This window comes from Delphinapterus leucas, chromosome 1, assembly GCF_059928025.1.
Source record: "Delphinapterus leucas isolate spDelLeu-1000000601 "Yukka" chromosome 1, BTC_Dleu_Yukka2, whole genome shotgun sequence".
Taxonomy (NCBI): Eukaryota; Metazoa; Chordata; class Mammalia; order Artiodactyla; family Monodontidae; genus Delphinapterus; species Delphinapterus leucas.
The window spans coordinates 84493995-84517477 of record NC_143129.1 but is presented as its reverse complement, the minus strand read 5'-3'; the positions used below and the strand labels follow the sequence as shown (position 1 = coordinate 84517477).

Below are 23483 nucleotides of genomic sequence, written 5' to 3'. Positions count from 1 at the left end.
ACCGCAAAGAGACAAAAGACAAGTCTGAAAATTTCAATTCAAAAATATTAAAATATGAAGGATAGAGTGCCTTAGAATCAGCTGTGGAGATTATAGAAGCTACTCCTGGGCTCCAATCCCAAGAGATTTCATTGGCGTGGGGCCCTTGAGTCTACATATTTCACATAAACACAAGCAGATGTTTCTGATGCAGGTGGGCTACAGATCACAGTTTAAAACACATTGCTCGATAACACTGACTCAAAATTATAAATATATTTCTTTTCCTTTGATTAAGAAGCTTTAACTGAAAAGTGTTTAAGTCACACCGTAAATGTTGACATAACGAACTTAAGATCTTCCTTTGGGAAAAGACCTTAGTTATGTTCTTTTGCATTCCAGAATTAAAATAAAGCTATCCTTCCACAATTATACACTAGAGGTAATAATAAATTAAAACAAACAACACAAACAAAAAATTCAACCATGATCACAACCAACAACAACAATAACAAACACATCCATCAACAGACTCTGGTCTAAGATAGAGACATGCCCCACTTTCATAGTAGATGAAGTGACCTCAACCTCTGCTTTTACACTTGGTTGTTTAAACATTTTCCATGAGTGCCTTTGGCTGTCAATAAAGAGGATCTCACTGACAGAATCAGCAGAATGGATGAAAAGTCGGCCAAACTATGAAGTATTACTTAAAGACAAAGTAGGAAAATTTGAGGGCCTCTTGCCCTGCGGTTATTCAAGCATCCCAGCAATTCTTCCTAAATCCAGTGAACTCAAATATTGCTTCTAAGAACTTCATTTTATGGACATAACATTTATGAAAGCAACAACATGAATCATACAGATCTCAGAGCTGGTCAGGATCAAGTCACAAATTACTTATGGGGAAAATTCCCAATAGCCATTCTTGTGTTTCACCCTTTGAAATGTAGTTCTTTACCCTATTAAAGAAGTTGCAAAAAACATATCTTTGGAATGGAAGATTCTCCAATATTTAACTTTTCATAACTTACATTCTTTTCCTCTATATGTCAGAAACAGAACTCATTCTTAAAAATAAAATCAACCTGCATGACCACCAATGTCTTCCAACTTGCCATAATTCAAATGAGAACCATGTCGGGTCCTGTGCAGGAAATAGGGTGAGCCCTTTAGGAAAAGAATGGAAAGGAAGAAAGACGGCAGGTACCTAATGTAATGCTTCAAACATGTACAAACATCTTTTTAAAATAAATTTATTTTATTTATTTATTTATTTTACTTATTTATTTTTGGCTGCGTTGGGTCTTCGTTGCTGCGCGGGCTTTCTCTAGTTGCGGCGAGCGGGGGCTACTCTTCATTGCGGTGCGACGACTTCTCATTGCGGTGGCTTCTCTTGTTGCAGAGCATGGGCTCTAGGCGCACGGGCTTCAGTAGTTGTGGCTTGCGGACTCTATAGCACAGGCTCATTAGTTGTGGCACACGAACTTAGTTGCTCCGCGGCATGTGTGATCTTCCCGGACCAGGGCTCGAACCCGTGTCCCCTGCATTGGCAGGCAGATTCTTAACCACTGTGCCACCAGGGAAGCCCAAACATGTACAAATATCTCTCGATCTGTCAACCTAAGACAGGCAAACAACATGCAGAATTTATACAGGGTTTATTATATCTCCCAGATCTTATTACTGCTAAAGTGAATATGCTAGACATTTACTGAATTGGTTTTCTATTTCTGCTGTAAAAAGTGACCATAACTTTAGTGTCTTAAAAGAACACACTTTTATTATATTACACTTCTGTAGCTCAGGAGTCCAACAAAGATCTCACTGGACTAAAATCACGGGGTCAACAGAACTGCCTTACCTTCTGGAGGCTCTAAGGGATAATCTCTTTCCTTGCCTCCCTAAAAAGTTTTTAGAGGCCTCCCACATTCCTTGGCTTTTGACCCCTTCCTACAACTTCAAAACCAGAACAGCAGGTAGAGTCCTTCTAATTTCACACCATTTTGACCTTTTCTGCCTCTCAATTCTAAGGCCCCATGTAATTTCATGGGGCCCACCTGAATGGTCCAAGATAATCTCATCACAAGGTCTTTACCCGAATCACATCTGCAAAGTTGCCTTTCCTATGTGGTGTAATATATGAACAGGTGGGGGAACTACAGCAGGCACATCCTGGGGGAGACAGTATTATTCTGCTGGTCACAAAACTATTAACTCAGATGTCAACTAATATTGGAACTATGAAAAAAAGAACTTCTCTAATTTCAACAAAGTTTAGTTAAAATAAGACACTACCTGAAGGCAAAATCTAGACCAGTGAATCAAGATAAAGTCAGCTTAGAACCCTAGAAGTGCTTCACTGCTGTCCATAAAATTGCACAAGTACTAGTCTCTTTAGATCTTTTTTTTCCCAAAATCTGGCCTTTTCCCCCCTCCAAGGCTGACTCTGATGGTAGAAATCTCATCGGAGACAAAGAGCGTGGTGGAGGAGGTGAAGGTGGTGGTGGAGTCGGTGCACCTGGGTTGCCACTAACTTCTAACTATGAACTTTCAGCTGGTCTCTGTGGAACAGATGGGAGGGTTTTCTCAGACCCACCCTTGCATGAACAGAGGGATCCTTGTGCGCCTTCGCCAGGCGGCCAGGAAGGGGAGCCACAGTCCTTCCCTTGGAACTTGCCTTGTAAAGAAGGCAGGCACCAAGATATTAACTTGTCTGGAATCTTGTGGACCAGATGTCGGCAATCCATGTCCAGAGCTTCCTGACTTTTGGCCACACATCCCTGGGGTCGGCCTAAGGCCCATGCTGTCTGGGTTGGCTGTGGAGGATGAGCTCTTCAGGCAGAGCCATCTTGCTCTGTCTCCTCCAAACCAGGTTCTGACCAGAGAGCAATGTGTTTGTGTTTCTCAGGCTGGTGGAAGATACTCCCTCGTCGTCCTCTCAGACTGGGGCAGTCCCTTCCCATGTTGGCCTGCTCTGGGGGTGGGGGAGAAGGGATGGGAGGATGGGAGCAAGAGGGGCAGGAACAAGAAGAAGAAGTGAGAACAAAAAAGCCTGGGGAGAAGATAGGGGAGGATGGCGAGGAAGGGGGAGGCGGAAGCTGAGGAAGAATAAGGAGGACGATGACCAGAGTGTGAATGCCATGGAGGTTCTAGCCTCTGGTCCCAGAATGGCAGCTGCCCTCTCTTGAACTTCCCCTGACCTCATGCTGGACACACTCACACCCCAGCCTCCTCTCTCATCCTCCAGACTCCTTTATCCCCACAAGAGCAGCCTCCCATGCCTTGATTCTGGGGATTCTTTCCTTTCTCCCTAGGTTTCCCCAGAGCTAGGCACAGATTCCTCACCAGCAGCCAAACCCTGGTCTGTGGTTCTGGAGAGTCCAAAGCACGGAAATCTCTCATGAGAAAAGGAAATGCAGGCCACATGGGGTCATGGGGTCACTCTGCAGAATCTCAATCCAGCTGTCCAAGTCATGCTAGGTTGAAATTTGGGAAGATGTCAAACTTGTTTAAAAAAAAAAAAAAATCTAAGAAGATCCTTGGTGCAGGTCATTGTTACATGGAGCAAATTATGCTATTGAAATCCTAAACCAGGTGATCAATCCTCATTCCAAAGTCATGGATCACCCTTAAGAAGGGCAAAGCAGGTGGTGAGTGCTAATTACAGGAAATGAACAAAACTGGGGCAGATCCCAGAAAGGACCACGTAGGAGAAGCTGCTTAGGCCAATGGCTAAGCGACCATCTGTATTAGTCAGCTTGGGTTTCCAGAAAAATATACTATAGACAGGGTGGCTTAACCAGAAATCTGTTTTCACACATTCTGGAGACTGGAAGTCCAAGATCAAGACTGAAAGTTCCTGCCAATTCAGTTTCTGCTGCGAGCTCTCTTCCTGGCTTGTAGATAGCAGATGCCTCGCTGGGTCCTCACATGCCCTTTTCTCCTTGCTTGAGCTGGGATAGGGCAGGAGCCCAGGCTCTCTTCATTTAAGGACATTAATCCTGTCAGATCAGGGCTCCAAGCTTATGACCTCATTTAATCTTAATTACTTCCTTAAAGGCCCCTTCTCCAAATACAGCCCCACAGGGATTAGGGTTCAAGATATGAATTTGGGGGGCGGGTGGTGGAACACATACATTCAGTTCCTAACACCCTCTCCAGCCTCCTCCTCCCATGAAGGCATTTGCAGCTCTCAGCTCTGGTCCCTGGGAACTTCCCAGGCACTGGGGCCTCAGATTCCTCTCCCCACAGACTTTCTCCTTCTCTCTCTCTGACTCAAACGCCTCAACACGGGGCACAGCTGTTGACTGGCTGACACTCAAAGGCAGTGGACTCAGTTGCTTTCACCTGGCTGACTTTCAGAAGAGAGGGGCCACCACTGACTGATATGTTTGCAGAAATGTGTTCACTGAGGAGACTGGCTGTGGCGGCAGAATAACGCTTCCCCAAAGATGTCCACATCCTGGTCCCTGGAATTTGTGAACATGTTACTTGACATGGCAAAAGAGACTTTGCAGGTGTGATTAAATTAAGGACCTTGAGATGGGGAGATTATCCTGGAGAGTCCAATGGAATCACAAGAGTCCATATAAGTGAAAGAGGGAGGAAGATTTGGTGTCAGAATAATGAGTTTTGAGAATAACCTGATCAGCCGTGACTGGCTATGAAGATGGAAGGGGGCTGTGAGAGTAGAATGTGGGCATCTTCAAGAGGCTGGAAAAGGCAAAGAAAGAGATTCTCCCCTAGAGCCTCCAGAAAGAACCTCACCTCCACTGTCAGATTGATTTTAGCCCAGTGAGATGCATCTTGGACTTCTGATCTCCAGAACCATAAGATAATAAATGCATGTTGTTTTAAGCCACTAAGTGTGTGGTAATGTGTTACAATAGCAACAGGAAACTCCTACAGTGGACACTGGTAGATAGAGAGGATTTAAAAACCAGTTCTGGTGGCTATTTGTTACCATGGCTTTAGAACAATTACTCTATCCCCAGAAATGTGAACTTTCAAACTTTTCAATTCTCAGTGTAGATAATGTAAATAATACTGAGTGATATATCAACCATCACCATATAAGGAGTCGAAACCCTCACCCTGTGCTCAGGGTAAAAGTCTAACACCATCCAAAATTGGGTGTTCACGGGTGTATGTTTGGGACAGGGTAGCAGGGGCTTCAGAACTGGATTTATAATGCTCCCCACAGGGCTGGCTGCAGGGTGTTGGGCACAGGAGGGTCTTTTGTCATATCTAGGCCATCTAGTATCTGAGCCCCCTTTGTTTGTATGAGAAACTTCCCACATTCTGCAACTTTTAAGGATCACGCACTCGCTGACTTAGTTTTCCTAGGGGCTAAGGTGTGGGTCTATTACCAAGAGCTGGCCAATCCCCATCAGCAACAACTACTCCAGCATTTGACAGGAGTTGAGAGACACAAGGAGTAAGCCCTGGGGAAATTTTTTCTGTCCCCTGCAACAGAAGAATCTCCCTACCTCAAGATCCTTAGTTTAACACCGACCAGGTGCAGCAGAAGTCATGGAGCCATTGGCAGTGTCTAGTGTCCAGGGCCAGTAGTGTCACCTGTGCAAAGCTACAGGGCCTGTCACTCAGCAGGAAGCACTAGTGTCCTTCCCATTTGGTCTGTGTGCTCCCTTCCATTGGCCTTTCTTATTCTTCCCTGTTTGTACAGTCTGGTTCTCCAGTTTGCTGGAGATTCTCTGAGCTATTACTATCCCTGGAATAAAGTATGTTTCAGATGAAACGAGCCAGAGCTTATTTCTGATGGCTGCAGAGAGGAAAAGGAGGGGAAAGAGGGAAAGCAGGGGGAAGAAAGGAAGCTTCTTCCTGGAAGTTGGCTGGGTGCTGAGTTCCTTTGCCGTCAGCTCCAGGATTCTCCGGAAGAGTCAGCTTCCCCCTTAAGCCAAAGGCTGTAGTGGGATAACTGAGGACATGGAAAGGAGACGTGACCCATGAGGCCCCCCCCCGCACCAAACTGGGGGCTGGCGAATAAGCCAGAACTGCAAACAGTCTTGATTGCTTTGAGCCCCCCCCGCACCGGCAAACTGGGGGCCTGCGAATAAGCCAGAGTTGTGAACAGTTCTGAATGCTTCGAGCGCCCCCCCCGGCAAACCGGGGGCCTGCAAAAGAAGCTTTGAGTGCTTTGGGCACTGATGCATGAGATGTCCTCAGTATAATCAGAGTGGCGGGAACGCAAGGAAATGTCCTTGTGCTACTTCAGTATAATCAAAATAATGGTGGGAACTTTGTGCTGTTCTTGCGCTCAAGGACGAAGCACGGCAGGTGCTCACGAAAGCCAACTATTGCTTGTATAATTAATAAAAACATAGGTTGCTGCTTTGGCACTTCTGAAATGTTAAGAAAACAAGTCTTAAAGTGTAAACCTAGATAATGCTTTAATAAAAGTTACCACAGCAGGACAGACGGCGCTGTTTTGCCTGAGCGAGCGGCAGCCCTCTACTGCTGTGCTTTGGCACAATTCATCTCGTGTGATGAGCTTACTTTTGGCCCTGTCCTAAGAAACTACAACAAAAGGCACCCTCAAGAATTAAGTTACGCCACTCCTTGCTCTCTGGTCTGAAAACACAAGTTGCCTGCTTTCGGCAGTCTCCCCGCTCCCCGCCCTCAGGTCTAACCCAGTCTTACCCAGTAAGAGAAAACAAACAAACAAACCTCACTCTTCAAGCAAACACGTCATCTTTCTATCCCTTATCATCCCTTGGTCATCAGCTTCTTTTTCAGAATCTTCATTTCTTGTATTCTGTATGGTGGGGAAAGGAAAAACATGGTCCCTGGGATACCATGAGAATGAAGTAGGAAGGACGTGCACAGAAGATACACCGAGTAGCACTCTGAGATGTAACCCTGAATCTGTATATTTATACACAAAACACATACATAAATATATACTTGTATCCATTGTTTTACAACTTCTTTACTACTTAAAAAATTTTTGGATCAGCGTAACACACGATCCCAGAATTCCTTTCCCCGGCGTGTAACGCAGGACAAAAGGTAAGAATTCGAGGAGGCTGGCAAAATCCGGCTCTATCTCAGATAAAGGATAAGAGGCGTGTTACCTCGGCTTGGTGGGCTCCCGAAGTGGGCGGCCATGGTGACGTTACTTCCCCTTCAGCAGTCGGCCCGCCCATTGGTCATCTCGGCAGGGCGGGGACAGGGCGGGGGTTGGAGGAGAGGAGCCGCCTAAGCGGTCAGGAATGGGGCTTGGCTTATGTAAATCTTGCAGCTTATGGGTACAATTCCTCGCGAGCCACTTCCCGGGCTGTGGAAGTTTTCCGGAGAAGTTGCTTGGATTTTATTAGCAGAGTTGCTTGGATTTTATTAGCAGAGTAGTTTGGAGGGGCTGAGAGGCGTGGAAGAGGAGGGGGTGCGGAGGGTGGGTGGGGAGCGTGTGTGTACAGTGTAGCAGTCTAAGGCTGTACTGGGTGGCGGGGAAAACAATTCATACTTACCTGGCAGGGGAGATACCATGATCATTAAGGTGGTTTTCCCAGGACGAGGCTCACTCATTGCACTGCGAGTGTGCTGACGCCTGCGATTTCTCCAAATGGGAGAAACTCGACTGCATAATTTGTGGTAGTGGGGGACTGCGTGCGCGCTTTCCCCCAGCAATTGGTATAGTAAAAAAAGAACCAACTAGTTAAACTTAAAAGGAGATACCATAATCACTTGAACTGCACTGTTTTTTCGGAGTCTAGAAACTAAGAATGTGCTTAGTGATATGAAAAGCAGACACTGGAATTGTGGTAAAATCACCCAGCCACTGCGGAACAACAAGGCCCATTAGCTATAGCTACTAAACTTCCGTGTTTGAAGTCTGTACTTTCCAGTAACAGAGAAGATTTTCTCATACTGCAGACACCCGCGCACAGAAAGAAGAAACGAACACAGACAAAAGTAAATAAATAAGCTCAAAACAAGTTTTATGTTAAGCAAATTTAAAAGTAAGTTGTGTGAAGTTATAATCGCTTCGTTTTTAATTTCTACATTGCAGTAGTGGGTGGTGCGGATTATCGTTTGCGTGTAATTTTCAGGTCGCCAATATGCTTCCCGTCCTGTTTCCCTCATCCCCCTCTTTCTTACTATCGTGGACTCTGGCGGTGTAGAAGCGTTTTTCTGTTCGGCCCTATGATAAATCATTTTCCTGCACGGAATTTGTTTTCAGTGTGTTTCTGACACACGATTACAGCGGAGGTGCTGGCTATCATGCAATCAAGCGTTTTCCGGTTGCGATCCGATATTAACAGAAGTAGAACACTATCTGCTTAAATGAAACTGGCAGCGCCCAGCGATCTCAAAAAAAAGAACATCTCACGGCGTCTCGAAGTCTGTTTGAGCATGTTCCGACCTTCCAGAGCAGCGGGAAGAGAGCAACTGGGAAAAGATGGGAAAAAAGTTTTGTGTTCTCGGGCGAGGATTTTCTCAGGAGAAAAAACTAGGATCGCTCACAGCGCAGGTGGACTGGCGAGAAGCCCTGAACACATTTCCTTATCGTTCGTTTAGAATGGATTTCGTATCTTTTCACCAGGTAGAAACCTAAAAGAGACGGCCACGGGCACGCGAGTCAGGCGCCTCCTGCCACCGCAGGTTCGGGGCGGGATAACGAGAGTGCTCGGCGGGAGGCCGCTCCTGGGTCCGCGGGGCTGTGTGCGCCCTGGCTCAGTGGCTGGAGCAGCAGAGTAGGTGGCAGAGGGTTCCATGGTGTAATGGTGAGCACTCTGGACTCTGAATCCAGCGATCCGAGTTCAAATCTCGGTGGGACCTTTCTCTTTAACTAGAAGAAGGGGATTTTTTTTACTCCTCAGATGGGACGTGCTTTCCCACTCCCGCGTCCCGGAGAGGGGCGGTCCGCGCGCTCCATACGGACGGGGCGGGCAGGTGCGGAGACGAGCCCACGGCGTCTCCGCTGGGCCCCGGCGACTCTGCCCGTCGCTGGCCATCGGAGGCCCCGGGCCAGGCGCGCAGCGACCGAGCCGGTGGCACCCCATCGTTGGGTCACCCTGGGTCGCGGGGGCAAAAAACAGAGGCTGCGCCCACTGCGTCCTGCCCCGCGAGGGGGCTTCGCACCGCACGTCTTGTAACTAACTGCGAGCGTGTCCCTGTGAGTAAAAGGGTCGCGGTGCGGAGCTGTGACGTCGCTGAGCAGCCAGGGTGACAGCGTCTTAGCTTTCGGGTCGAGGATTCCAGGCCTGGATGGGAAGTACTGTATTGTATTCAGGTGCCCTACCTTATTCCGAATTTTAATTGATTCTATTCCATTTTGTACCGATTTTTTTCAGAATTTCTCACTCCGAAGTCTAAATTGGACAAGGAAAGCCGCTGTTAGGCTAAGATTTGAACCTTGACTCCAGGAAATCTCGTCGTTTCATTCCAAGCTCTGCCAGAAGAAGGAGGAAGGCCAAGGATTCCGGTGTCCGAGGAGAGCAGGGATCCCTGACCCACCTCCACCCAGGCCTTTGAGACACTTGCAGATCTTAAGTCAAGGCTAGACTATAGTGAATATGCCTTGTTTGGTTAGATTGAGTTGGAAACCACATTCATTTTTTATCATTATCAAATTAAATTAATCTTTTAAATGTCACTTCTAGACATTGAAAACACAATGTAACAAATGAACCTGTGTATGCCTTTTGTGGAACAAGCATATGGATAAGAACTCTCCGAAAAGACCATAAAACACAATAATTTATATATACCCCAGGACTGTGACAAAATTTTTAAAACTGCTTTTCTCAGTTGTGTTATTATTGGCATTGTTGGTAGTTCTTTATTCTTTTGTCTGTATAATGCGGGAGAAAACAAAGGAGACTGTAAAAGATATTGTATTTCTATTACGCCCAGTGTACTTAAAAACAAAAATACTGGTATTAGAGAAAAGAGATTCAGATGAAAGATAGACGTTCAATAAAAAGCCTGTAGTTCTGAATTTGAATTGTGAATGTGAATATATGTGAATACATAAATACAAACATGAGTATTTCCTAGCTCTGTCCACTGGAAACGTCCAGAAAGAAACCAATTCCAATGAGTATCTTTAGGTTACACAATTTGATTTGGGAATAACGTTTTGCATAAAAAGAAACCAGAGATTCTTAGAGAAATGACTGAGTCCAGGTCAGGGGCAGAAAATATTCAGGATGAGACAGAAGCACCTTGTCGTACTGATATCAGGAAAGTTCTCAAAGACTATTAGGATCTTATCAAAAGGATGAAGGAGCCAGCTTAAAGTCACTTTCACTACTGAAAGAGAGGATAATTGGAGTATCAGTAAAGACTATATTGCCATGAATTGAAATACTTCAATGTGTTTGAAACTTTGAATTCATATTAGCACAGGGGAAAAAAAAGAGAAATAAACCAGCTGGTGACCACAGAGGATGCTTGGGGAATTGCTCATTAAGCTACAGTTTTCTTTACAGAGGGTACCACTAAATAACTAAACAGTATTTAGTATTTAGGGGAAGTTGCTTTTTATACAAGTGTTCCAGTTAAATAATACATGATGATGGAACATCACACTTTTGCTCCACATAATCAGTTAATGGATCTAGGCCTTGAACTCCAAGAGCTGCTAATATTATTTGAAGAAACACAGAGAACTTGATGTGCCTCCTGATCAGAGAGCACACACCACTTCTGAGGTACTCTTGCCAAGATATCAGACGTGAATCTCATCAGTCTCTGTATCTGCCAGGTCCAAAATAGGGGCCAATAGACACATATGGCTGTTGAACACTTAGAATATGGCTAGGAGGACTGAGGAAGTGGATTTTAATTATATTTAATTTATAATTCATGTGAATGTAAACTTAAAAGCTGAAGACATGCACAATATTCTTCTATTAAACACAACTTTAAAACTTTGGTAGAATTATATTTCCTTTAATGTGTAGTATTAATTAGCTATGTAGAAGATTATATTTGTATTGTTGTGTGCTTATACTTTTTACTTTTCATTGTGGCTACTAGAAAAATTTTAATTACATATGTGACTTGCATTTTCATTACATTACAGCACTGCTGTAGATTCTACCACCAAAAAGAAAGTATGGAGGACAGAAGAAATGATTAAAGTACACCCAGTTATACAATTTAGATTGTCAGAATGCTACAGAACAAACAACTGTTTCTTCAACAAATGAATGATTAAAAAAAAAGAAAAGAAGGACAGCAAAAGACCAAGAGAGAGCTAGAGCAAGAGAGAGCGAGAGGAAGGGAGGAAGGAAGGAACAGAGGGAGGAAGGAAGGAAGGGAGGGAGGAAGAAACTGAGGGGAAACATATGTAAAAGACTTAAACACATATCCTACTGATTACAGTTTGTGGATTTTATTTGGATCCCAAGAAAGAATACTAACAAAAACAATAACGGGAAATTTGAACACTATTTTATGATATTAAAGATTTTGAATTAATTTATGAAAATTGTAATGCTATGACGATAATACTTTCAAAAGGAGTCCTCATTTAGGGAAACATGCTGAACTAATTACAGATGAAATGTGATGTCTGAGATTTGCTTTGAAGAATATAGGAAAAGGTAAGTGAGTGGATTATAGTAAAACAAATTCAGCCATAAGTTGGTATTTGTTGATCGTGGCTGACAAAGATGGGGATATTCTGTTATATAATTCTGTCTATTTTGTGTACTATTGAAAATCTGCATTTGAAAAAGAATGATAGGAGAGCACAGGCCCACCTAGGATAATGGCAGCTGAATCTCTCCACATGCATTTCAGAGGGCTAGGGACTAACATAGAGAGTCAAGGACACTACTCAAAACCCTGCCCCAAACAACCAGGGGCCAGAGTACACTGTGGACTCCAACTGGTTTGTTTTTAACCCAGGTCTGGGAGCCACACAGCAGTAGAGGGAGCAGCAAAGACTCTGCACATAGAGGAGAGGTCAGAGGGAGGGCATACTCAGGAGGGAACCCTGGTAAAATTACTCACAGAAAGAGTATGTGGATAAACTCAGAGGATGCATGAGACCTGGTCGACTAAAGCTCTGGTGTCTGGGGAATTGACAGGAAGGGGTTCGACAGTGCAGAGGACCAGAGCATAACAGTCTTGGGGAGGCACAATTACTGGGATCAGGTGTGAGACCAAGCTGAAGGTAACATCCTTTGGATGCTTGTGGTGAAGAAAAAGAATGAAGCAACTGGTAGAAATTAAAGATCCTACTGGAAGAAACAGAATCCCAGAATCAGGAGACACACCATGGCTTTCCCCAAAAACCTTACATCTGCTAGAGTAACTACACAAGACAGAGACATCTAGACCTAAGAAATCGACTAAGCCACTCAAAGCACTCATCTGTTCCTACGTAGAACTGCAGTTTCTCATTCAGGTACACCTAGTCATGTTAAAATGAAAATCATACAGCAGACATTTATTCCAAGGTGACAGAAGAAAAAAGAACATAGAGAGTCAAATTTTTCAGCTCATTAAAAGGCTCCCTTCAAAATCAATCACACACACACACAAAAATCAATCACAAAACATAGGAAAAATGTAAAATGGCATCCGTATTTGAATTGTTTCTGAACAAAGCATTTGTAGATATACACACACACACACACACAAATACGTGGGGAAAAGCTCCAAAATTTCACATAAGAAATACACAGCACAAAATAGAAGTAAACAAGAAAGAAGAAATTAGAATTGGCAGAGATTAGAAAAAACTGAAGGAACAGAAAATTCTCTGAAAAAGAGGCTAAATGACAAGGTACATAAGGGATGATATTTATCCAAAATTATAAGGGACATTGAACTAAAAAATGAAAGTATCAAACAGAATAGAAATGAATAAAAGATAATGAGAAAGGATCAGAGAGAAAGTCATAGAGACCTGGGAGAAACAGAACTGGAATGGTCAACTCCTATTAGAGCTAAAAGATTTTTTTAAAAAAAGAAAAAATTTCCTGTGAAGCTCCAGACCACCCTTTGCCATCAATGTAAAAGAAATAAGTTTATATTCTACATCTCAACAGAACATAAAAACCGAGACCATATTATTTTAAAAATCAATAAATTCATTGTAGACAAGTCCTTCGTATTCAGTCAAGCTGTCCATGTATCAAAGCAATAGAAAACAAGTATTAAATATACTATACTTAGGGAGTCCTCATTCCATCATCAGGAATCTTTAAGGATAAACTCCACTCATCAAGAGCTGACTGAGGAAACTTTGAGTTTTGTACAGCTGGTCATCATTGAATATATGTAATTGTAGATTTAAGCCAGTGTGTCATGGACCCTGCTCTGGGGGCAGCCTGGGCATACCCTCGGGCCTCTGCAAGGAGGCTGCTGGCACTCCCAGGGTGGGGCAGCCATCCTGTGCCACTAGGGGGTCTAAAGGGCCCGGTGGGCCCCTCTTCCAGCTCCTACCGCCGGTTCCCTCATTAAAAAAAAAAAAAAGACGGGGCTTCCCTGGTGTCGCAGTGGTTGAGAGTCCACCTGCCGATGCAGGGGACACGGGTGCGTGCCCCGGTCCGGGAAGATCCCACATGCCTCGGAGCGGCTGGGCCCGTGAGCCATGGCCGCTGAGCCTGCGCGTCCAGAGCCTGTGCTCCGCGACGGGAGAGGCCACAGCACAGAGGCCCGCGCACCACAAAAAAAAACTCACCCAGTTTTTATTTTATAATAGCATGATTTAGAACTACTCAGTAGACCTACACTATTTCACACAATTATTTTTCTTCTCTCCATCTACTCCAGCACACATTTCTTTCCCACTGGCCCTAAGGATTTTTTGGTCTTTCTCTGGCACTCTCATATAAATAACTTGCCTTCTCAATTAGATTTGCCTGAAGCAATGATTATATTGGATTCTTGTGTATTTCCCTGGGTCTTCATAAATCTGGCCCAAAGTTTATTCACTACAATGTTCTCCTACATTCCTTGGCCTCAGATTCCAACTGAGTTCATTTTTCAGGATTTTTACTGAACATGTAGAAGGAGTAATTTGAGAAAAGGGGAGAGGTCTGAATGCCTATGCATTTCATGCTTTTATGCATATTGAAAACCTGGTCTCTGCATCTCCTTTTGGCTAATGTCCCTTTAGGGTGCCATCTACTGTCCCCCACCTACTGCCAGCTCCAGTGAGTCCCTGGAAGCCCCATGCACGGTAGCACAGAACTGCCCACCTGGGGCTGAGGTGACTCCAGGCCAGTCCAGCACTCCCACCTATGACCCAGGTTCTTACTTAGTTTTTGTAATCAGGGCTCTTTTTCCTGTTTCATTTCTTCTTATTCATGTGCAGAAGTTGAGGGTTAAGGGTTTTCCTAGATAAGGTTCTCCAAAAGCGAACCCACATCCAAGTGATTCATTAACACATGATCCTGGTAGAAATAGGCAGTGGAGTTTGGGAGCGGGGAAGGGAGAATAAGGCAAAGAAACCAAGAAAGTGTGTGAGATCAGGCGAAGGACTATGTGTTCAGTGGCCTAAATGATGCTCTTCTGATGAGGAGGACCATGGATCTGGGCTTCCCTGTGACTAAAAGAGAAGGTCAGAGGGAATATCAGGACAACAGCTATAGGAACTCAACAGAGTTCAGAGTGCAAACAAGAGATGGAGATGGAAGGGCCTGGCAGGGTGGCAGCCCCCATGGAAAAGAGAGGAAAGACCAGACAAGGTAGCATCAGCTGTTGAGTGAACAAACGAGGAAGAGAAAAAATAGTGGGAGACTGAGCTATAATCTTAGGTAAAGAGTATAAGGAAGATGTACACATAAGAGCCTCAAATGTGATTACCTCTGTACCCTAAGCTTGAAGGCCAGGGAATTGGCATGCTAGTCTCCACTTGCTGAACAGCAGTTTTCTTGTGATAATCTGTTTCAGGACACTTAAGGCATTAATCTTGCTACAGACCAGACACTCATGCTTGCTGGCAGCTAAGACCTCACCCTCCAGCTTGGGAGGGTTCTTCATTCCAATGGAAGCATCCAAACCCAGCTCTGAAGATAAAACCACAGCCAACAGGATCCATTGTTTTGCATGATCTTACTATGACTTACTTCCCCACGCAGGAGGGTCATCAAGTAAGGAAAGTGTCCAGGAACAAGAAAGGCCATCTGAAAGTCTATGGTGAGTGGAAACCAATGGAGACATTTTTATATTTGCTTTTTGTTGATCTTCCTAACACTACCCAGTATTGGTAAGACTACCACAGGGCAAACATGTCCCCAAATGCCAAAAAAAAAAAAGTCAAGAAAAATAAAACTGATTAAAAAAAAAAAAGAAAAGAAAAAGTTCTGGGCTTCCCTGGTGGCTCAGTGGTTGAGAGTCCGCCTGCCGATGCAGGGGACACGGGTTCGTGTCCCGGTCTGGGAAGATCCCACATGCCACAGAGCGGCTGGGCCCGTGAGCCATGACCGCTGAGCCTGCGCATCTGGAGCCAGTGCTCCACAGCGGAGAGGCCACAACAGTGAGAGGCCCGCATACCGCAAAAACAAACAAACAAAGAAAAAAAAGAAAGAAAATCTGAGCAGAGGTATATCCCAAGGAGAAGAAAACTGAGGACATGGCCATGGAGATGAGTGAAGATGATGAATTAAATGGAGTTTCATAAAATAGAGAGATCAGTACACCTCATGGGTGAGGGTGGCCCTTTATTTTAAAAAGAGGGGAAAAAAGGAAAATAACCTGGATATGAAAACTAAACTGGAGGCTGAGTTGTGTGGCCAGGGTTTACATTGCTACAGAATGTTACTAATACACTGTTACTGAGAGCACCTAGCAGGGGAAAATTGACTTGAGGGTGGATGTTGAAAGGAGAGGAAAATACTGGCCAACCTATCTTTCTGAGGAAGCAAGGGAAGACGGGTCCCAGAGAAAGTGGGGATCAAAAAAGTGCTCTACCTCAGAGGAAACAACACATGTGCGATCATTTTGTAAGTGTTAAAGCACCAGAAAGACACAATGGTTAGATGTTATATATTCATAGTTGTTATCAAACCATTTTTACTGATCAGGCTTTCTGGACATCATGTTGCTTAATATACCCAACAACCATGGAATGGGGAAATAATTTTTCAAGAGTTCAGATGAGGGATGTGAGATGTGAGTACCTAAGGAGATAAATAACTTGGCCCAGTGAAACAATCAGGAGTTTGCAAACCCAGGGCCTGAGGCAGAGCTGGTCCTAAATCCCAGGCTCTTGCTCACCTCACTCTGGTAGAGCATCACAGATTTCAACCAGACCTACAGTGGGCGTGGGAAAGGCCCCATTGCCCCCTCCACCCTCAACCCTGAGACAACTAGAGCTTCCTAATCCCCTTTTATTTTTTATCTAGGAAGAGTGGTCCTTGGCTTCCAGAATCAGGGTTGGCCGTAAAGCCCCAGATGGTGGAGGAAAGACCGAGTGTGGCTTTGCTGTGCCCACAATTGAAATGCTGGTCCAGCTACAGTTGTAGATAATTGGTCATGTGGGTGCTTTTCTGCAGCTGTGCTTGTGAAGTTTGTACCCCTGGGCCTTGGAAACTCAAAGGCCTTTGGTGACAGTCCTCCCAGGTGTCACCTGAAAGGAAAAGAGGGTTCAGTAGGACCAATCCAAGTTTTCCTGAGCTAATCCCTCCCAGAACACCCATTTCTGATGTCCCTGCCTATGAATGAAACCACCCAATAACCCAGACAATAAAGGCAGACATCACGTACATGAAGGAGATGTCATTTTTATGGCTGTGCCTGGGGATGCTGAGATGGCAGGTGCTAGGCTGCAACATCCTTGAAATGAAAAATCACCCACTTGAATCTAGAGGGTTTTGGATGGCATATGAGGTCACGCCTATTATTCAGCTATTAGCCTTAGTCCTGTAGCCTAGAGAGAAGGCTCTAAACAGGCCTCAAGGCATGGGGGAGAAAGAGTTGTTGATATCTACCCACAAGAATAAAAGAAAAGGGGAAGAAGTATGGCCTAAAGCCTTCAGGTACCAATAGAAAAAGGAATTGAGAATCTACAGGATGTGGACCAAGTTAATAGAATGTTTCACAGTTCTGGAACCTTTCGAACTTCCTTACGTTTCATTTTTGTCTACCTTTCCACTCACCCATACATGTGTATATTCTATTGTCACATGGGGCAGAGTGGGGACGGATGGTATTAGCAGATAGAAGTAGTGTAGTAGAGGCCTGAATCCCTCATTGGAAGCTTAGGTACAGAAGTGCTGCAGAATCAGAATTTGTGTTTCTTTAGATTGATGATACAATGCACACTCCTTATGTTACACACCCCTCCAGTGGGGTCTGGAAAGTGCTCCTAATCAAATATTTTGATATTTCTCCTGTGAAATGAACACATATTCTCAGAATGTGGGCTAACCAAAGGTATGAAGTACCCTCATCCAGTCCAGGTCAGTCTCAGGTGGGGTCATGGCCCACAGGACCTGCTCCACATTGCTGTGCCCCCCGCCACTTCCCCCCATATAGCCTCATCCTCAGTGAGGTTTGTTTAACTGTTTCTTTAAAGTGTCTCTCATATATCTGTTACCACTTAGTCTTCCAGAGAGCATCCATGTCTGACTCTCATCAACGATTCATCCAGTCTCCTTCTAACTGCTTTCTCTGATTCTGTCCTCTCCACACTACCAAAGGTCACCTGTCTTATTACCCCCAAATCCTGTTTCATCACATGCTCCTTGGCTTGTGGAAATTCATCCTCCCTCCTCTACTACACAGACTCTAAACTCCTCACCTGCCTTTGTAGTCCTCCTGTCTTCTGCTCCTCTTTCTTCTGCAATATCACTTCCCACAACTCCCTTCTACAAATCCTCCTGGACTCGGCTGGCCCCTCCCTGACCCCAGCCCTGCACCAGGAGCCTCTCTGAGCTTCCAGGGCTTTTTCCACAAGCACTTCTCCAAGCCCAGCGTGCCCTTCCTATTTCTTCCAGGCAGAGTTCATTAATCATTAATCATCAATTTTAGGACACAATCAGATTTTATGATAATTCACATTGGGCTGAAGGGTAAAACCTCTTAAATTAACAAATCTGATGGGTGAAAGAACTGTCAAAACCTGGTGTCCCCACTCTCCAATGTGATTTTGAATCAATGCCTAGGATTGTTTTTAATTCTCACTGCGTAATTTCGTCATGTAATTTTATTTGTCTACCTATGCTTGGAATATTCTTTGCATTTGCATGGGAAAAGGACAAAACATTTCATCAAACATCGACAGTACTGACCAATATTATTACTGTGTGGGTAAGCCTCCAATAGAAGGTCAAGTTGTAATTGAAAAATCTAGTGTTTGTATGGTTTCTACAGGGTTTCTCCTTGTACAGAGAGGATGGGGCAGACCCGACAACCTGTGCCCATGCTGCTACATCACAGCTAGCCACACTGTCCTCAGGTTATCATCAGAACCCAGACACAGGTGGATCTGTGTACTATTTACATGTTCCATTCATTCCTCTCAGCCCATCTGTGTGGGGGAATTTGGCCTTTCCTGGCCCATTGTGAATGATGGCCTGGCAGGGCTGTGCCATATCACACACATCTCACTTCTGAGACGTGTGTCTGAGAATTTCTTCTCCTCCTCATGGAAACTCAGACCCGGCTGTTGGTGTTTCTGAGATAGAGCTCTGCACCTTTTTAAGGGCACCAGCACAGCCGAACTCAAGGCCTCCCTGGACCCTGAGTGAGAGCAGATAATTCTGGGGGCAGGAGGTGCTGAGAGACATGGACCTCTCACCCCTTGCTGATTTTCCACGGAGAGCCTCGTGGAGCTGTGGCTTCGCCTGGAGGGGCTGGATGAGCAGCCGGCTCTGCTCACGGGACAAAGTGCACTGATGGATTAGGAGCTGGCAGATCTGAGCGAGGGACCACAGGAGTGCTCTGCGCCAGTCTGGCAACTTTGTGTTTAAGATTCAGATAGTTTCAAATCATTTGGTTCAGGGCAAAAAGGAAAACGTGAGCAACATCCTCTCTTAGTCGCTGACGGGTCCAACTGCTGAGAGGAGCGAACAGAGCCTGAGCCAGGGAGTCAGGCCAAGGAGAGGCCAGTGTCCCACAGCCCAGTGGCGGGGAGTCTTGGGCAAGTGAAGGGACCTTGCTGAGCCTCAGTGCCCTCGGCTGAGATAACACACCTACCTGAGAGACACACCTACCTGAGAGTGTCCCCCAAGGACTGAATGGGTTATGGCTCACATGGAGCTTGCTTAGTAAGGTGCATGGTACACAACAGGTGCACAATAACCATGTGTTCCATTTCTGGTTTGTGAACTACTATAATCCTGAGAAAGCCTTTGCTTCTCTGTACCTCAGGGAGGAACGGGAAACAGGAAAGAAGATGGTCCCAATGTGAAAAGGCACACACTGAACAAAAATGATTTTTCATGGCCAATTTAATTATAAAAGAAGACAGATATAGTCCGATACACAGTGGGGTTTCTTCTACTTTTTCAAGATGATTTTATGAGTAAAGCTTCTAACAATGCAAACGCTTCTCATAGAAGAAAAGTCAAAAACATAGCCCAAGAAGTAACGCAAACCAGGTTTTAATCTACACGCCCTATGAACTGCTGCCCAAGGGGAACTTGCTCATAAATTAGGCCAATAACCCCATCAGGTGTACAGGTTGTGGATAGTTTCCATGAGATTATACCACTGAGACTACACACACGATTGAAACTATAACCCACACGTGGAAGGCTCATTGTTGCTACACAAAGGAGGAGAACCATGGCTATTTCTGAAGGATGGGACACCAGAGACAGATCTTTGGCTTCCTGGAAATCACAGGGCATGGACAGGATTTTATATTCAGGATCTGGTATGCAAATGCTTCAGAGGGAGGTAGGCAGCCCAGGGAAGAAGCCTGGAGCTGGTGAACAATATAACAGACACTGCAAATATGGAGCAGACTGAAAACGTGTGGAAAGCCAGAGACTTTGTAAGAAACTTCAAGAAATAAAATTATCAACACAATTTCATGAGTATGAGGATCCTTATCTTGAAAAAATGAGGTCTGTTACACAAATTCCTGCAGGTGAGACGGTGGCAGCCAAGATCCTGCCCTTATCCCTCCACTTCCCCTCTCTAGCCTGACTTGATACCGAATGCCTGCACTGGTGAGGGGGGTCCAGGTGACAGAGGTCAGCCTGGGACAAGAAGAATGAAAAGGCACATGATGGATGCCTTTTAAAAATTAAATCCAAGAACGTAATTCAAATCAACATGAGTCTGAGGACCTGTTTACAGGTCTGTACTGGTTGTTGGATACAAAGGATACAGATGCTACCTTGTGACCTACTAGGATCTTAATGTTCTTTATAATGGGAGTACTCACCACTTACGTCTAGAACTGTGGAGACCTCCCTTTTATCCGATTGGAATGAGGCACTTGTGTAAGCCGTACAGGAGTCTGACAGACGATGGCCGATAGAACCAGTCAAATCACATTCATCCAGTGAGTCCTGCTGGACTTCATTCTCTTCTACCGCCAGCAGCTCCAGACTGAGCCTTGTGGGGTCGGGAGGACTGATGATTAAACACCAAATATTCAGGAACACGGAGTCCTGGCGGGTTTTGATGGGAGGGTTAAGGGACCGGTCATGTTATGGGTTTGGTGTGCGTTGTGTTGGAGAGTTTCAACCGAGGAGGTCAATAGATGAATCTGGACCAGCCATCTCGGTCCTTGTAATATTAAGCCAAGAATTGCAGACGAACACTTCAGGTGTAAGTTCAAAGCAAAATTTACTTAAAGCATAGACACACTCTCGGAGAGAACGCAGACTGGCTTCTGCAAAGTGAAACCAGCCCAGCTATAGGGGCGCGGGGTGTTTATAAGCGCTTTGAACCTAAGGGTAGGAGTTGGGTTAAGATCCAGGGACAAGGTCTCGTCACGTGAGTGACGGGTTATATTGCGCATGCTTTTACCCATAATTCCATGTTTTCACCCAAATTCGCTAAGAAAAGCCCATGGCGGGGAGGGGGGGGTTGAAACCACATGTAAATTCTATTATAATGATGACATAATGAGGTTGGGGTTATCTACGGTTATCGCTTGGCTCAAACTGCGCCTGCGTGCCTTGGGGAATTCCCCTTCGGCCAGGTGCTACCTGCTGCTTCAGGACGTGCTGACCGCAACCTGTCCCTCAGACCCTCCTTGTTTGGCTCACATATCCTGAGTCTCCACCTCCGCCTTCCCCTGCTGCTCATCTGTAGCTAGCTGCCTAACAGTCACAGAAAAGAAATGGGAAGTCCCCATAAAGGGAGGTATAACAATCCTCTCCTATCTGGGGCTGGCAGGTGCTTGCAAAGGGAAAGGGAGAGAGAGGGAGGGGGAGAAAGTGAGCATGACATGCTCTGAGCACTGATCAGAAACGAGCCCAGGAGGAAGGAGACTGAACTACCCCAGTACACAGCAGTCACATCACACACGCCTTCAGAAACCGTAAAGGCAGCTTCAACTATAGCGTAAGTTTTTGGTGAAATTTACATGTAGCAGCCAAGTGAACAGGCTCTAGCAGCATAATGGGCTCCTAGAAGTCCTGTGTCTTCAAGGCCAATTTCTCTAATACTGAAATGTGACACCAATTTTTTTCTCGTTCCTTTCCTTGCCATCAAATACCTGCCAGTGTGGTAAGGCCAAACAGGCAGAGGCAGATATGCATCTCATGCTGGTTTTAATAAAAAGGAGAGAACAGGAGACTGCAAGAAATCGGGTGGCTGATTAGTACCCCTGCATCAACTGACTGTAGGTTACTATCATTGAGAGGGATTCATAAAGGGGCCTATACAAGTACCACAGTGAAAACAGACAACATTATTAAAAGGGACACTTTGTGGTTGTCAGAATGGAAGAAATAGGCATATTCAGCACTTTCAGATTTCCCTGCATCTGAGATGACCAGATGTCACCACTGAATTAAGACCCGTGTTTCTTCATAGTTACCTAGAACAGATAAGGTCTTGGTCTTCCTCTTCCTCAAGAACAGTATGATTTCCTACAGATAAATTCAGACAGGGAACAAAAAATTTCACAATTTGTATGGAAACACAAAAGACCCTGAATAGCCAAAGCAATCTTGAGAATGAAAAACGGAGCTGGAGGAATCAGGTTCCCTGAATTCGGACTATTCTACAAAGCTACAGTAATCAAGACAGTATGGTACTGGCACAAAAACAGAAACGTAGATCAATGGAACAGGATAGAAAGCCCAGAGATAAACCCACACACATATGGTCACCTTATCTTTGATAAAGGAGGCAGGAATGTACAGTGGAGAAAGGACAGCCTTTTCAATAAGTGGTGCTGGGAAAACTGGACAGGTACATGTAAAAGTATGAGATTAGAACACTCCCTAACACCATATACAAAAATAAGCTCAAAATGTATTAAAGACCTAAATGTAAGGCCAGAAACTATCAAACTCTTAGAGGAAAACATAGGCAGAACACTCTATGACATAAATCACAGCAAGATCCTTTTTGACCCACCTCCTAGAGAAATGGAAAGAAAAACAAAAATAAACAAATGGGACCTAATGAAACTACAAAGCTTTTGCACAGCAAAGGAAACCATAAATAAGACCAAAAGCAACCCTCAGAATGGGAGAAAATATTTGCAAATGAAGGAACTGACAAAGGATTAATCTCCAAAATTTATAAGCAGCTCATGCAGCTCAATAACAAAAAAAAAACAACCCAATCCAAAAATGGGCAGAAGACCTAAATAGACATTTCTCCAAAGAAGATATACAGACTGCCAACAAACAATGAAAGAATGTTCAACATCATTAATCATTAGAGAAATGCAAATCAAAACTACAATGAGATATCATCTCACACCAGTCAGAATGGCCATCATCAAAAAATCTAGAAACAATAAATGCTGGAGAGGGTGTGGAGAAAAGGGAACACTTTTGCACTGCTGGTGGGAATGTGAATTGGTACAGCCACTGTGGAGAACAGTATGAAGGTTCCTTAAACAACTAAAAATAGAACTACCATGTGACCCAGCAATCCCACTACTGGGCATATACCCTGAGAAAAGCATAATTCAAAAAGAGTCATGTACCAAAATATTCATTGCAGCTCTATTTACAGTAGCCAGGAGATGGAAACAACCTAAGTGTCCATCATCGGATGAATGGATAATGAAGATGTGGCACATGTATACAATAGAATATTACTCTGCCATAAAAAGAAACGAAATTGAGTTATTTGTAGTGAGGTGGATGGACCTAGAGTCTGTCATACAGAGTGAAGTAAGTCAGAAAGAGAAAGACAAACACCGTATGCTAACACATATATATGGAATCTAAGAAAAAAAATGTCATGAACAACCTAGGGGTGAGACAGGAATAAAGACACAGACCTACTAGAGAATGGACTTGAGGATATGGGGAAGGGGAGGGGTAAGCTGTGACAAAGTGAGAGAGTGGCATGGGCATATATACACTACCAAATGTAAAATAGATAGCTAGTGGGAAGCAGCCACATAGCACAGGGAGATCAACTCG

The 23483-nt window shown here is 44.6% G+C and overlaps 1 protein-coding gene, 2 long non-coding RNA genes and 2 other non-coding genes across 5 annotated transcripts in view; 3 read left to right on the top strand and 2 right to left on the bottom strand.

The window, feature by feature from the left end:
• LOC111179959 (uncharacterized) lies at window positions 1-7248 on the bottom strand. The gene is made up of 3 exons (XR_002646045.2): window positions 7077-7248; window positions 6670-6757; window positions 1-1602 (listed from the first exon to the last, which is right to left on the bottom strand). It is a non-coding gene; the product is annotated as an uncharacterized LOC111179959 (long non-coding RNA).
• LOC111179958 (uncharacterized) lies at window positions 6986-9943 on the top strand. The gene is made up of 2 exons (XR_002646044.3): window positions 6986-8545; window positions 9297-9943. It is a non-coding gene; the product is annotated as an uncharacterized LOC111179958 (long non-coding RNA).
• LOC115801851 (U1 spliceosomal RNA) lies at window positions 7462-7625 on the top strand. The gene has a single exon (XR_004022214.1). It is a non-coding gene; the product is annotated as a U1 spliceosomal RNA (small nuclear RNA).
• On the top strand, window positions 8710-8781 carry TRNAQ-CUG (transfer RNA glutamine (anticodon CUG)). The gene has a single exon. It is a non-coding gene; the product is annotated as a tRNA-Gln (tRNA).
• Window positions 9944-11715: 1772 nt separating the features above from the next.
• The window catches only part of LOC111179871 (NBPF family member NBPF4-like), a 34243-nt gene continuing 22475 nt past the window's right edge, over window positions 11716-23483 (bottom strand). The window contains 4 exon segments of the mRNA XM_089916915.1: window positions 11716-14968; window positions 16309-16537; window positions 20306-20472; window positions 21914-21965. Coding sequence (XP_089773041.1) covers window positions 14782-14968; window positions 16309-16537; window positions 20306-20472; window positions 21914-21965 — 635 coding nt within the window. The 3' untranslated portion in view covers window positions 11716-14781.